Here is a 15,711-nt window from a genome sequence, read left to right as displayed (position 1 = left end):
TGACTCTCCCCATCATCCTTCAACTCCTGACCCTGGAGGTAGCTAACTTATATCAGGAAGGTCTGGAATGGAATAAATATAATTACAGACACACATATCTCAATAATAATTCAAAGGGGCTGTTGTGTTGAAAAATTATCCATGTATTCTCCAGCTGTGAGGATCGTGTCTTCCTTCATAATCAAACTCAGAGAAGAAAACATGAATCCAATCTTGCATTATAGTTACTGTTAAGCTAGTGTGGTTATGCGTTGTAGCTCCCACACTGTCAAGGAGAGGCCATCTCATTGTCTCCCAGAGTGGTTGACAAGTCAGTTGCAAGATGACTGTGGTAAGCAAGGACACAATCTCACTGACTCCTTCCAGGGAGACTTTGCACCCCCAAAATGCAGCTTAATTACCAGCCTAAAATTTTCAGTGACATTTTTCTGAATGAGTACTTACACTTTTTCGCTTTCTTCCCCATTTCTATAATGGGTGCATTACATTTCCTGATGCTCAGTGTCACTGTTACAGGGCTAACTGCACCGTTGTTTCCTCTCTGGTCTCTCTGGGTACACCCATTCAGACAGCAGAGCTCATGCTCGTTACCAACTGGGGTGGAACTGCATGATTCGCCCAGTCTTAAATCAGGTCCTGGGCTACAGCATCCCATGGATCGATTGAGCTTATCCATCAGATCCAACTGGGTTTGGCACCTGCAGTTCTTCCCTTCGGGCATCTGTGACCAGCAGTGAATGCAGTGACCAGACAGTAGTCTTAAACCATGGTACTGTATTGTTTAATTATAACAGTAGGGATATAAAGCATAACACTAGAGAAAAAGGATTTTAACACCACAAAAATTGTACACACGGCTATCCTCCATCTCCCTGACGGAAGCTCCGGAAGGTCTAACTTCCTCAGATGCCCCAGTGGGTGTCTTTGTGTCAGTCTGAACAACTTCTCAGCAACAACTGCCTCATCTCTGACCAGAGTCAGTCCTTTTTTAATTGTTTATAGTCCTTTTAATGTGCTGGTTGACAGCATTGGCTAAAACCAGCTTTGTAGCTTGGCTGGAGTCTTGCGGTAGGTGTTTTGTTGCTGAAGCAGCTATAGTGTAGACATAACTTATATGAGCTGGTTATTGGGATGTTTATGGTATGAATATGTTGGTTTAGAATATCCAACTTGGAATATCCTGCTTGGAAAAACAAGCAGGAAGTGAAACAACAGCATGGCATAAACTGCCTACTTGTAAACATTTCTGGGTGTGGTTAAGAGACATTTTCCTGTGTGAGTTCCTTCAACAGTATAGTGATTTTCTGCTTTCACCGACACAGTTGCTGTTGTGGCATTTAATTTAACGTGTGGTTGAAACCAGACAATCTCATTACACCCTCGAGTGAACTCACGCAGGAAAATGATAAAAGACAAAAACACCCTATCACCTGTCAGTGAACCCTTTTCACAAAGTGATCACTCTGTGTCTGACCCCTCGGTCCTCCTCCTCAAAGGAAACCTGCACAATGCCTTCAAAAGATGAGTCACAGAGCTTAAATTCATAATTTTGCTAGATGCTAAAAATCAGGCACTGAATAGAGACACTGGATTTATGGCTTATTACAACAATCTGTCACCCACTACCAACCCCCTCCACTGCTTTTGCCTTAGTCCCACTTCCTTTCCTCCTTATGACTGGAGGAGTGTTAACAGGCCACTTCCTCACGGGGACAGTGAGTGCTAGGTACTAGATGAGATCAATCCTGAATGGGTGATACCAGTTTGGGGAAGATCAGAGCCCTGGTTTGAGTCTTAGATGCTACGCGCATGCACACAGACCGTGGTAATATTTTGATGTACCGTAATATTTTTAGGGGAACAGTAACTTGGGAACCCTTCGCTCAAATGACCTCAAATTTGGACCACTAACCCTATCCTGGATTCCTATGAGCCACAGCAAATTTCAAGACAGTGCAAGTCAGCATGTGGATGTTAGATCACTTAGAATAATTGACTGTTGAACAGAAATATAGAATTAACCGTAACTATAGTGGTATTGCCACCCCTTTAACATTATTTTTTTGGGGGGAGAGGGAAATGCTATGATACTAATCTGAAAATAAATACCACCCACAGAAGTTAAAGTGCTACTGTGAGGTTAAGGAAAAAAATATGAGGAATAAAAAGCGTTACCCGTATTATTTGTGGTATTTTATGCCAAATTTTTATCCTTTTAAATAAGCAGCCTGAGAACCACAAAACTGCCTCAGAATTCAATGGGAAAAGCAGGTGATCAGCACCACTGCAAAACCAAGGTACTTATTGTTATTATTTGTGTTGCAGCAGAACCTGTGAGCCCCAGCCATGCACCATTGTGCTAGGCTCTGTACAAACACAGAACAGAATGAAGGTCCTTGCCCCAAAGAGTATTTATTTAAGTAACTGATTTTAGGAACACAGGAATATTTTGCCATAGTTATTAAGAACTGAAAGAAATGTAGGTATCTAATTTACTTTTCAGCACTTAAACTGTTGATTTTACTTTTTTGCATTTCACTCAGTTTACCCAGTGAAATCACACTGATCTGTTGCTAATCAGTTGCACCTTCTGGTTTTGTAATCGGGGGTGTGCTTGCAGCTCAGGTAGTCAGACCCATTCTAGTTTGAGGGCTTGTCTACACTGGCACTTTACAGTGCTGCAACTTTCTCGCTTGGGGGGGGGGGGGGTGAAAAAACACCCCTCTGAGCTTAGCAAGTTTCAGCGCAGTAAAGCGCCAGTGTAAACAGTGCCCCAGCACTGGAAGCTACGCCTCTTGTGGAGGTGGGTTTTTTAGAGCGCTGGGAGATCTCTCTGTATTTGAGCATGTTATGCAGGATACTGTGTGTGTGTGTGTGGGGGGGGGTACCTCTAGCTTCCTTGTCTGTGACCAGGTGCCACCCAATCTGTGTCTGTTGCCCCCCAGCTAACTTGCAAATGCAAAAGCTGCTGGGCTGTAGTCAGTCACCAAATTCAGCTAGAGGGGAAGCAACATGAATTGGGGGGTGGTAGCAATAGATCCTAGATAGACAGGGAAGGAACAAGAGACTCTGAGCAAGGCAAGAAAGCTGCAGAGGGAACAAGACAAGCTGCACAGTCCTCCTGTAGCTCTGTTACTGAATTCACCCAATGGCAGTACTCCAGGGCTTTTGCACACCAGTGGAAGAGGGGATGGATTGTGTTGACTGGCTTCTCTCGCCTACATGTAAGAGTCAAAGATGGTAAATTGGGAGAGGATGAGAACTTTGTTGACATGGGAGACCTCCAAGGTTGAGTGGGTTGAGAGGAGGTGGCTGTTTTTTTCCCCACCATGATTTTGGAGCAAGACTGAGGGCGTGTCTCGACTACAAAGTTAAGTCAACATAAGGCAACTTATGTCGATCTAACTATGTAAGCATACACGCTACTGAGTTCTTCCCCCTGCTGTAACTATCCCGCTACACTGACCTAGTAAATCTAACTGGATGAGTGGCGTAAGGCTTAGGTCTATGTAGTTCAGGCAAAGCAGTGTCTGTATAGACATTACTTTTACTTGTAGGGTGCCCGTTTTGAAATAGGGGGTGGGGGTGTTCCAGCTGTGAGCCCCAGCATTGCTGACAGCTTAAGCCTCACAGCCGGCCACTGAGAGCCTGGGCTGTGGGCTCCCGGCAGAGCTCCCAGCTGGAGCCCAACTGCCACCTGGGCTCTCAGGCCTCCCCTGCACCCCGCCTTAAGTCGGTGCAAGTGCTCTTGGTGAGGATGCACACCACTGACAGAAGGAGGGTCGTGTGGCTATGAAAAACCACAATAATTCCTATGTTAGGTTGACTTAATTGTGTAGTGTAGACATAACCTGAGAGTTGGAAGGGTGCCTGATCTGCTGGGATGGACTTTGTGTCTTGCCCTAGAGGTAATTATTTAGGAGCTTAGGGTGGAACAAAACTGTGGCACGTTGAAAGAAGAAAAGGAGTACTTGTGGCACCTTAGAGACTAACCAATTTATTTGAGCATAAGCTTTCATGAGCTACAGCTCACTTCATCGGATGCATACTGTGGAAAGTGTAGAAGATCTTTTTATACACACAAAGCATGACAAGTTTTTTCATGCAGTTGATAGTGGCATGTTGTGAATATGTAGGTTGGGGCCAGTTGTTGTATGGGTTTTCTTCACTCAATTCCTGTGGCTGTGAGTAAAGATGCACAATCCAGGAAACAATACGGTGCAAAGTGTTTCGTATCAGTTCTCTTGTTTTTGCTTTTCTATCTCAGAAGAGGGGGGTGCCAACAGACAAGTAGCCCATTTAATCACTGATCTTTCATGAAATGACAAAGTGTTAAACCATCCCTGATTTGATTAGGGAGGAGCGTGGTTTGTTTTCTTTAAAAGTGTTGATGGGCCAAGGAGGAAGAGGGTCTTCTAAGATGAGAAGGTGCTAGTGTTAAGACTCTGTACTCTGCCTATGACACAAACTGAGCCAGCCATGGTGACTACTTGCTGGGTGCCAGACACCAGCTAAATTTCTTATTCAGAAAATCACCTTGCTTATGAAAATGAAGGCAGGTTGAGGGTGAAAAGAAGGGTTAGATAAATTTCCACTTAGCCTTGCATTCTTCACAAGGTGCTTTGAGCCCAAGGATATACCAGTCTGGGGTGAGTTACTGGCCTCAGAAGAAGCGTGGAGTGGGGAAGTGCAAGTATGTGTAAAACAGGTGCTAATGCAGAAGTCTCCCTAAAGCCTTGGGACAAAATGAAACCATGATGGTGTTTGTCTGTGCAGGGCCCAGTTGGAGGTGCTTTGCTTTGCTTTCCCTTATCTGAGCCGGCTGGCAGGCTGTGCTGACGGGGAGCAGAATGGTTGTGTTGGCTCTATAACAGAGGGGGGCAAACTATGGCCCATGGGCCACATACAGCCCGCGGGACCCTCCTGCCCGGCCCCTGAGCGCCTGGCTTGGGAGGCTTGCCCCCCAGCCCTTCCCCTGCTGTTCCCTGTCCCCCGTAGCCTCAGCTCACTGTGCTGCCGGCGCAATGCTCTGGGCGCTGTGAGCTCCTGGGGCAGCGCAGCTGCAGAGCCCGGCCTGACCCAGTGCTCTGTGCTGCGTGGTGGTGTGGCTGGCTCCAGCGCTGCCAGCCACCGGTGCTCCAGACAGCGCAGGGAGCGGGGGGTGGGAGGGTGGGTTGGGTTGGGTAGAGGGCAGGGGAGTTCTGGGGACGGTCGGGGATGGGGGTGTGGATAGGGGTCAGGGCAGTCAGAGGGTGGGGAATGGGGATTGTATGGGGGCAGGGGTCCTGGGGGGGCAGTCAGGAAGGAGAGGGGGGTTGGATGGGGTGGTGGGGGACAGTCAGGGGCAGGGGTTCCAGGGGCAGTCAGGGGACAGGGAGAAGGGGTGGTTGGATGGGGCAGGGGACCTGAGCTGGGGGGAGAGGGAGGAGTCAGGAATGAGAGGAGGGATTGGATGGGGCAGTGGGGGGCAGTCGGGGGTGGGGGGGTCTGTGGGTGGTCAGGGGACAAAGAAGGGTGGATAGGGCAGGGGTCCCGGGGGGGCCGTCGGGGGGGAGAAGCAGGGGGGGTCAGATGGGGGTGGGGTCCGGGCCATGTCTGGCTGTTTGGGGAGGCACAGCCTCCCCTGAAGGGCCCTCCATACAATTTTGGAAACCCGATGTGGCCCTCAGGCCAAAAAGTTTGCCTGCCCCTGCTTTATAAACACTATACTGTTGCAGTCCCTAATGTGATACCAACCTGATCCTGAAATAAAGGCAGGCCAGCCTTCAGATACTAAAAACAACTTGCTGACCCTTCTGAGTGCCCCCAATGTACTGTGCAGCAATGCACAGCTAAACCGTTGGCTGCAAGAGCAGGTGAAATACAGAACAAGATGGCAGTCTTGTCATCTACCACCTTCCCTGCTGAACACCACTGGTGGAGAATAAGTACTGGGGGAAATACCTGTTGCGAAGGAAATTCCAGCCCCCCTCCTCCCTGCTTCTGAAGCACTATGTTCTGTTCCTGGAGAACTACGTGGAAAAAATCCCCTACAGAAAGCTCACTGGCTGTGGGGAAGTACATGCTGTTTTCAATGGAGGCAGTGTCTGTGGGAGTGCATGGCTCATCCAGTAGTGTGCCAGCAAGAGGAGGTTTCAGCTTCCGCAAAGCAAACAAACAAAACCACCTCTTCTCCTATCATTCAGATGGATTGGACAGGAATACCCATACATTATAAATTCTGTCCAGATCAGTGGATCTAACACAGGGGAAACTTTTTTTTTTTTTTTTTTTTTTTTTAACTTGTAATAGGAGCACTTTTGTTGCAACACACCAGCAGGAAACCAACGATGCCATTTTCACAGTAGACTCTCAATGTGGGCAGTCGTGGCTTAGTGTGGAAATCTTTGAAGCAGATTTAGAACGACTTGCCCATTTAGAAATGTTATGTAAGTAAGTTGAACTAAGACACTATTGAACTGACCTTGCACAGCTGGAGAACAAAACATTGTTCTAGTCCTAAACCCAGGAAATGGAGTGTTAATTCAGAGACGTTTCATAATGATATTCAATTCATTTCCCAGCCTCATTTAAACATATAATTTTTTTTTTTTTTTTTTAAAGAACGCTCTGTCTCTTGCTAAATCGATGTCAGAATGGCATTGAAAGCAAGGGAAAATGGCAAAAAAGGGGAAGAGAGTTCAGGACTAGGTAAATATAATAAAATAAGATTAGCAAGCTAAGGCCCTACCACAACTCCTTCGTGTAATGCCCATGACAGTATTTCCTTCCTGAAAAAGAGCAGAGGTATCAAACTATGCAATGATATTTTGGAACAGATAGGAAACGATAGAAAAAGTCAGAATTAATGCAATGCACTAACTGAGCAGCATAAATATATTCTTTAAACCTACTCTACTGGGTATGTGTTTTGGCAGTTTATGAAGTTCTTTTTAAACATTAAGTTCTGGAATTAGCACTGCCTGTGTTTATCTTAATGAGCAGAAGGCCCACAGGAAATGTACTGCAGCGCCAACTACAGGAAAGCAATATAAAGTTTTGTATTACAGTATTGCTACCTCAAGCAGTCAAAAATCATGAGTTGTCATCCCGTCCCCCCAAATTACCAGATTGGCTTAAATATCCGTGAGATTAAAAAACAACAGCAACAACAAAAAAGTTTGGTTTTGTTTTTTGCAACTGGCTTTGGAATTTTTAGGTTGCACTCACCCCACATTTTCAACTTTTCTTCACAACTATGAGGGCTGGAAGCTTGCTTTGTTTTAAAGAAAGCTGAGATTCTCATGCAATCTCTTAATTGCTGCAGCTAGGATTTGAAGCAAAACACCAAATATCACAAGACTCGCGATTAAATTGCGAGAGTTTGCAACACTGGTATTATTTATTTAAATTGCACCCGAAATCCGCTTCATAGAACTGATAAGGTAGAAGGCGCAAGGAAGAAACCCCTGTGAGCCCCTAAAGGCTTGTCTTGACATACAGCACGACAGCGGCACAACTGCACGGGTGCAGCTGTAGCACGTTGGTGAAGATGCGACTACGCCGGCAGAAGAGCTTCTCCCATTGGTGTAGTTGAGCGGTTCTCAAACTTTAGCGACCCAAGTACCCCCATTTTGATTTTAAATGTTTTCGTGGACCTCTAAGCCCCGCACTCCGCCCTAGGCCCCAACCCCACGCCACCCCTTCCCTCAAGGCCCCGCCCCGCTCCACTCCTGCCCCTTCCCCACCTCTTTCTGCCCCCTCCCCTGAGCGCGCCCCACTCCCCCCTCCCTCCAGCGCCTGCTGCACCCTGCTGAACAGCTGTTCCCCAGTGTGCAGGAGGCTCTGGGAGGGAGGGGGAGGAGTTGATCAGCGGGGCTCACGGGGTCCCTGGAGTACCCCAGTTTGAGAAATGCTGGTGTAGTTAATCCACCTGAGAGGTGGTCGATATGTTGAAGGGAGAAGCCCTTCCACTGACACAGCACTGTCTACATGAGTGGCTAGGTTGGTATAGCTACGTTGCTCAGGGGTGTGGATTTTTCACACTCCTGAGTGACATAGTTATACTCATACAGGTTTGTAGTGTAGACTGGCCTAAGAGTTTATCATTTCTTAGACATGATGTGATGAGTAAGGGTAACAAGCAGTAGGGAGCAGAGGAAGGGTTGAGGAAGGAAAAGGGTGGCCACATCACGTGGTTACTCAGTTTAGGTTTTGTAGCTGCTACTGCACACACTTATTATACAATGGAGTGACCACACCATACATGTAAGTTATCATTATAAGAATGCTTGATAGGGCACACAATTGGTGTGAAGTTGTTGCACCCTGCCCTCAGGCACTGTACTTATTGACACAGAAGAGTAAAGACTAATTCCAAATGAAAATATGGCCCCAGCAGAGATGCTGGTTCCCTATCCCAAGGAAAAAGGGTGGCTACGCGGTTTACAAATACACCTCCTTACTTAGTATAGTGTGTGATCTATTCTGAGAGTGTCTATATTTGAAGCCAGTGGGAGCAGGCTAAGGCCCTTGTGTTCAGAGCCGACATAGAGCAATCTTGGGTATCTGGATACTGTCACTTGAATATGTGGAAGGCTTTCCGAATATTGTAATAGAATCTGCTAGCTTAGTTTTCCTACATTTACACTGGGTAGTAGATGAAGTAAATTTGCAAAGGTTTATTTAGGCTCCTTATTAGAAATTCCCATGGTTCTTTCTTTACTTCAAAACCACATATCCAGTCACAGAAAATTACTCAGCAAAGGACTGTAAACAACTAATGCAAAGAATGTTTGACACTGACTTATCACGTTTCTTTTCCTTTTCTTGTAGGTATTTTTGAAGTGCTTGTGAAAGTTTGGACGGCACTATTTAAGCCCTCTGTTTACTCACCTATCACGAAGAGCAAGGCAGGTTGAACTCCCCAGACCTATAGATATCATGGGCCATTTTATCCTTGGCCTCTTTTATTATTAATCCTTTTTGTTAATTATTAATCCTTTGTGTGTGTTGTGGCTACTTGTCTGATAGGAAACTGGGATGAAACCATCAACTAATTTCATATTAGCTAGCAAATAGCCTGTTCTTCAGCTTATAGCACTTCTAAATGCTCAGGTCTTAGTCCTGCTTTTGAGATATTTGGACATATGTTCATTTGTTTCTATGTAACAGATAAACATGGTTTATTATAGGTAGGGGTGTGTGTGTGTACATGGCTAGTAACTGATTGAATACGGTATTTGGAAGTGTATTGGTATTTCTGAAGGCAGGATCGTATTAGTGGAGGAATGGTGTCTTCTGAAAGTGGGTAGGCAAAATTGATACACAGTATTTCACTCTGATCCAGTTTGCAACCACAATTAAAGGTTATACAGACTAAAAATGTGGTGGGCAAAGCCAAGTCTGCCTACATACCTCTGGTGTCCTCAGTGGATAAAACCCACTATTGGGAAAGGATAGCATGGTTTTCAATGTAATACAAATGATCCCTGCTCCTGTAGGTTCTCCCTTATAACTTAATAGCAATGCCCCACTCACTGGAGCCTAGATCGTTACATCTTTTAATTCTGGTTCCATTTATCAAACCAGTCTTGGGGGGAGGACTTGAATTATGCAATGGATTTTTAAAGTCCCTTAAAAGAAAAAGTTACCTTGGGCAACTTCTTCTTTCAGTTATGTCGCTACCACCCCATTGGCTCCAGGTGAGTAACCTAGGGATAAATGAGGGTAGAACGTCCCCAAATCTTCATCATTATCAGTTTGGTTTCTGATCGTTCATAGCTCAAACCATTGTGCCCATACCATTCAGAGTCCCACTGAAGTGGCTCTTGATGCAAGCCAAGCCAAAGATAACTTGACATCTTTCATCTGATATAGGCAGCACACATTGGTTGCCTAACACTTTTTGCATCAAAACCCTCTGTCTTCAATTGCTTATTTTCTTGAAACCTTTGGGTCTGAAATTGTCCATGTCTGATGTTTGCTTTGTGTGTATTGATTGACTGATTGATTGATTGATTGATTGATTGGGGGAGTAAAACCAGTAAATGCTGTCAATGTTAAAAATGCAACCTAATTTCTTCAGCAAATGAGGCAAGGATCCTATGGGTAACAGCATAATTCACCGCACAAACTTCTCACATCCTGTGGTAAAAACAGTATTTTAGCATGTGATTAAAGACTGTATCATAATGCATAATTCATAAAGGGGCAAGGTTAAGGTTGCATGAGCAACCCTTAATTCTGGCATTGTCTAACTTCTGAGTGCTTCACTTTGCAACCTTGGTGATGGTCTTTTAACATAGCTGTTCCATATGGAATTTCTATATAAATGAAAATAGTGACATTTTGTAATATGCCTTTTGAGTATGACTGACTTGTGTTCTTTTGTTTAGTAAATTTCTTTGCAAGGGTAAAGGGGTACAAAGTAGTTATTAAAAACGTAGATAAACATTTTCCAATGCTTAAAATCTAAACTGAAATATAGTTTATGAGCTGAGAATTCAACTTTTTTTTCTATTTAGAATTCATTATTAGTTCTAACAAAAGCGTTTAGGGACTGATTTGCCTCTTATTTGCACTGCTTTTACACAGTTCTGATTCCACTAGGCCAGATCCTCAGCTGATATAAATTGGCACAGCTTCACTGAAGTCAATGAAATCAGTGAAGTCAGTGATTTGCTACTGCTGAAATCTGACCCATTGTCTTCAGCTGATTCACTCCTGATGTGCACTGATTGAAGTGGGAGGAGAATCAGGCTCTTAGTATTTGTTACTTACCAATGTATCATTGTCTTCTGCTGTGTAGGTGGGTGGGTCAGAGAGTCTCTATTTTGATAGCTGTATCCCCGATAATGTCACGGCAAACCTGGTGGCTGAACTTTGTGACTTTGTCCTCACCCATAACTATTTCACATTTGGGGACAATGTATACCTTCAAATCAGCGGCACTGCTATGCGTACCCGCATGGTCCCACAGTATGCCAACATTTTTATGGCTGACTTAGAACAATGCTTCCTCAGCTCTCGTCCCCTAATGCCCCTACTCTACTTGCGCTACATTAATGACATCTTCATCATCTGGACTCATGGAAAAGAAGCCCTTGAGGAATTCCACCATGATTTCAACAATTTCCATCCCACCATCAACCTCAGCCTGGACTAGTCCACGCAAGAGATTCACTTCCTGGACACTACAGCGCTAATAAGTGATGGTCACATAAACACCACCCTATACCGGAAACCTACTGACCGCTATACTTACCTACATGCCTCCAGCTTTCATCCAGACCACACCACACGATCCATTGTCTACAGCCAAGCTCTACGATACAACTGCATTTGCTCCAACCCCTCAGACAGAGACAAACACCTACAAGATCTCTATCAAGCGTTCTTACAACTACAATACCCACCTGCTGAAGTGAAGAAACAGATTGACAGAGCCAGAAGAGTACCCAGAAGTCACCTACTACAGGACAGGCCCAACAAAGAAAATAACAGAACACCACTAGCTGTCACCTTCAGCCCCCAACTAAAACCTCTCCAATGTATCATCAAGGATCTACAACCTATCCTGAAGGATGACCCATCACTCTCACAGATCTTGGGAGACAGGCCAGTCCTTGCTTACAGACAGCCCCCCAACCTGAAGCAAATACTCACCAGCAACCACATACCACACAACAAAACCACTAACCCCGGAACCTATCCTTGCAACAAAGCCCGTTGCCAACTGTGTCCACATATCTATTCAGGGGACATCATCATAGGGCCTAATCACATCAGCCACACTATCAGAGGCTCATTCACCTGCACATCTACCAATGTTATATATGCCATCATGTGCCAGCAATGCCCCTCTGCCATGTACATTGGGTAAACTGGACAGTCTCTACGTAAAAAAATAAATGGACACAAATCGGATATCAAGAATTATAACATTCAGAAACCAGTCGGAGAACACTTCAATCTCTTTGATCACTCGATTACAGACCTAAAAGTCGCAATTCTTCAATAAAAAAGACTTCAGAAACAGACTCCAATGAGAGACTGCTGAATTGGAATTAGTTTGCAAACTGGACACCATTAACTTAGGCTTGAATAAAGACTGGGAGTGGATGGGTCATTACACAAAGTAAAATTATTTCCCCATGTTTATCCCCCACCACCACCACCACCATTCCTCAGACGTTCTTGTCAACTGCTGGAAATGGCCCACCTTGATTATCACTACAAAAGGTTCCCCCCTCTCCCCCCGCTCTCCTGCTGGTAATAGCTCATCTTAAGTGATCACTCTCCTTACAGTGTGCATGATAAACCCCCATTTTTTCATGTTCTGTGTGTATATAAATCTCCTCACTGTATTTTCCACTGAATGCATCAGATGAAGTGAGCTGTAGCTCACGAAAGCTTGTGCTCAAATAAATTTGTTAGTGTCTAAGGTGCCACAAGTACTCCTTTTCTTTTTGCGGATACAGACTAACACGGCTGCGACTCTGAAACCTAACACATCATTGTGTTCGTTTCCTTGCAAAAGAGTCCCATACCTGACATTCTGTACTTATATAGAGCATTGCTAACAAACAGGCTATGCTGGATATAGTTTCCTTGCAGCTTTAGAGAAGGGCTTGTGGAAATCAGAGTTTCACTTTGTACCCCTAAAATGGAAGAAGACTGGACTGTGGCAAAAAGCATGCAGTCTGGATTAAGTTAAATGTGTGGAGGAGATGCTAGGGGAGGGTGATATGTGAGGGGTTGATGTTGAAAGAGCAGTCTAGGCTAATAATACAATTCAAAACAGTAAAGCAAGGCAATGTCGGCGGTGATCTCATGTCCTTCCTTTCTTTGAAATATAATTTGTTTATTGCATGAGTTCCTTACCTATGGATGCCATTACAAACTGTGGCTCCAATCCTGTAATCAGATCCATGAGGAAGGGTCTTGAACTCAATGGATTTCTGAGCAGGTGCATGGATCCTCCCTCAGGATCAAGGCCTATATGTACTGTAATACTTTTGTCATTCAGCTTTCTGTGTGTTTTCATGCTGCAGTAATCTGGATATGGCAATAGGATGTAGCAGTATAATGCATTAGGGTCATACAATCACCTTTTGTATGTTTGTTATGAGTCAGGGAGATGTAATTCAGGTGTCTTAAAACTGCTAGGAAAACAAAAACAAACCAAGCCTAGTGCTGCTTAAAACAAGCCACAGCAGGATGTTCATAGAGTTACAAGGCCAAAGGCAGAGCACTTTCAGCTACCTGAGAAATATACCAATATGTGTATATTGGTGTAACTGATTTCTATTAGAGTATGGTTCATTAGCATTAAATCTCTTTTTCAAAAACATGTAAAAAGCATGAGGGCCACATATGCAACATATCGGCCTACTGAGAATGACTTTTCATGGTAGAGGGAAAAGTGAAAATAATAGAAGAGTACATCTTTCTTTTGCAAATTTCCACATCATTTTGTGGCCAAACAGCTACTTTCAGAGGATTCAGTGGCAGACGACATACTGATAGCTGTTGAAAGGGCAGTGTGGTAATTTGAAGGATGGTTCATTTGAAACTGTCACTTTTCCTCTTCCACCACTTCCCTTGGTCTGGCCCAGCTGCTTTTTAATTTTGATTGTTTTCTTAAACCACTTAAATTAGGTGAAAACTTTAACTTCTATTTATTTATTTATTTATTTTATTTTTAATCTTTTCCTGCTATTCCTCCCTAATTAAGTAGGTGCTTGAGTGCTCTCCTGAACTTGGACCTAAGTTTTCCTCCTACCCATTTAAAATAATGAGTAGCATTCTTCTCTCCACAGTGCAGTCACTGTCCTGAACTGATGGAAATTAGAGGACGGCTGTGACATCATTAAGAAGGCCCAAGAAGCCAATCCCAACATGCCTTTGGACATTCCATTGATCAAAGCCTGACTTTATTAAAATGTGATGGGGGAAAAAGAACAAGGCGGTATCAATTAAAAGTTAGCAATATGACCGGTAGGTTTCTGAGATCATATCCTGGCCTATTTCAATGCCATTAGCCAGTATATTTGTTGAACTAAGCAAATCAATAAGTTTATACTATCACAGTGGAATATTCATGTTTATAAATGCAGAGGAACATAGCATTCAGTTGCTGTTACTGAACTCTTGAATCCCTAAACTTAAGGGACCCAGTAACCCTATTTGCAGATTTTTTAAGGCCTGAGGAACCATTTTGACTGAATTAAATGCAGTTAATAGTGATGTTGACAGTTTGCACCATTCATCAAAATATGTTTGTGGAAATAAGTGTAAACCAAAAGTGTTTTATCTTATTGCACTTCAGGTCTGCCAGTCATGAAACGGATTCTGCTGGTGATTTTCCTGGCTGCTGCTGTTATGTATGGTATACTTCTGTGGAAGACAAATGTCTATTTGTAAGTTTAATTTCTGCTGGGATGATGGTGGGATCCATGAAGGGATTTAGGTGTTACAACGCTCTGGCCTTGGCTACCCTTGCGAGTTACAGTGCAATAAAGCCGCCCAGAGCGCTGTATGTCACTCCCCGTCCACACTGGCAAGGCATGTACAGCGCTGTGTCTCCACGGCTACAGCGCTGCTGGTACTCCACCTCCCCGAGAGGATTAACAGCTGTTGCGCATTGGCTGAGATGCTCCAGCTCCAGTGTAAACGGGGAGTAACGTGATTACGCACTGATTGACCTCCGGAAACTCCCCATAACCCTTTTAACTGAAGTGTCCTCTCTTGTTTTGTTGTGAACTCTGGACGCGGAAGTGCCGTTTCAAAGCTCCGTTTCGGGGGGCTGCTTATCAAAAAAACAAGCACAGCTACTGTTTGCTTTGAATGAGTGAGAGGCAGGCAGGGGGCTCCGTTGGAGTGCCAACAGCTAATGTTTGCTTGAAGAGAGAGGCGGGGGGTGGGGTTGGGATCCGTTTTGGGGAATGGCTGCTTATCTCGCCTATGAGAAAAAAAGAAATAGCTGCTGTTTGCTTTCAGTGAGTGAGAGAGAGAGGGGCGGGTATGGAGGGGGGGGGTCTGTACTTACAAGATAGCTCGCTGACACACTCTCAGCACCCCAAAACCCCATGCTCTCTCCCCCCACGCTCCCTGTCACACTCCACCCCACTCTCCCCATTGGAAAAGCATGTTGCGGCCACTTGAATGCTGGGATAGCTGCCCATAATGCACTGCTCCCAATGCAACTGCAAATGCTGCAAATGCGGCCATGACAGTGCGCTGTCAGTGTGGACAGACTGCAGCACTTTCCCTACTCAGCTGTACGAAGGTGGGTTTAACTCACAGCGCTGTACATCTGTAAGTGTAGCCAAGGCTTTAGTGTCACAGCACCTAACTTTGAGCTCTCCTAGAAAATCACAGGAACAACACTGTGATCTACAAAGTTTGAGTTAAGCATCTAGGTGCCCTTTACAATGAATGGGGGGAGATCCATAGAAGACTGCACGCTTGATGTCGAGTTGCCTAAACTAGCCAATGGGAGATGCTGACTGGAAGGATGTGCTAAGCCCTGTCCCTCTCATGAAGATAGGCACCTCCCTGCAGCCTGGACATAGATGACAATTTCTGCTTGCAATCCATTAATGGGAACCCAGTATCTGGACTCAGGTGGCTTAGGTGATTTAATTGCTTCTTGCTGGAATGAGTTAGGTGCCTGCCCTAGTTCCAAACAAAAGGGCCAGAGGAGAAAGTGGTGGTGCCCACCTAAAA

At 44.7% G+C, this 15,711-nt stretch overlaps 1 protein-coding gene across 4 annotated transcripts in view; it reads left to right on the top strand.

Annotated features, from left to right (window-relative positions):
* The window catches only part of ST3GAL6 (ST3 beta-galactoside alpha-2,3-sialyltransferase 6), a 96,396-nt gene that overhangs the window by 33,034 nt on the left and 47,651 nt on the right, over nt 1-15,711 (top strand). For 2 of the 4 annotated variants that reach the window (XM_074973523.1, XM_074973539.1), the window contains 3 exons: nt 8,815-8,891; nt 13,803-13,980; nt 14,312-14,402. In XM_074973523.1, the coding sequence (XP_074829624.1) occupies nt 13,974-13,980; nt 14,312-14,402 (98 nt within the window). In that variant the 5' untranslated portion in view covers nt 8,815-8,891; nt 13,803-13,973. The remainder of the gene's footprint in view (nt 1-8,814; nt 8,892-13,802; nt 13,981-14,311; nt 14,403-15,711) is intronic. The other 2 variants (XM_074973549.1, XM_074973529.1) reach the window with 1 other exon arrangement.

The sequence above is a fragment of the Natator depressus genome, chromosome 1 (assembly GCF_965152275.1).
Source record: "Natator depressus isolate rNatDep1 chromosome 1, rNatDep2.hap1, whole genome shotgun sequence".
Lineage (NCBI taxonomy): Eukaryota > Metazoa > Chordata > Testudines > Cheloniidae > Natator > Natator depressus.
The sequence above is the reverse complement of the archived record's forward strand: the minus strand, read 5'-3'. Positions and strand labels throughout refer to the sequence as shown.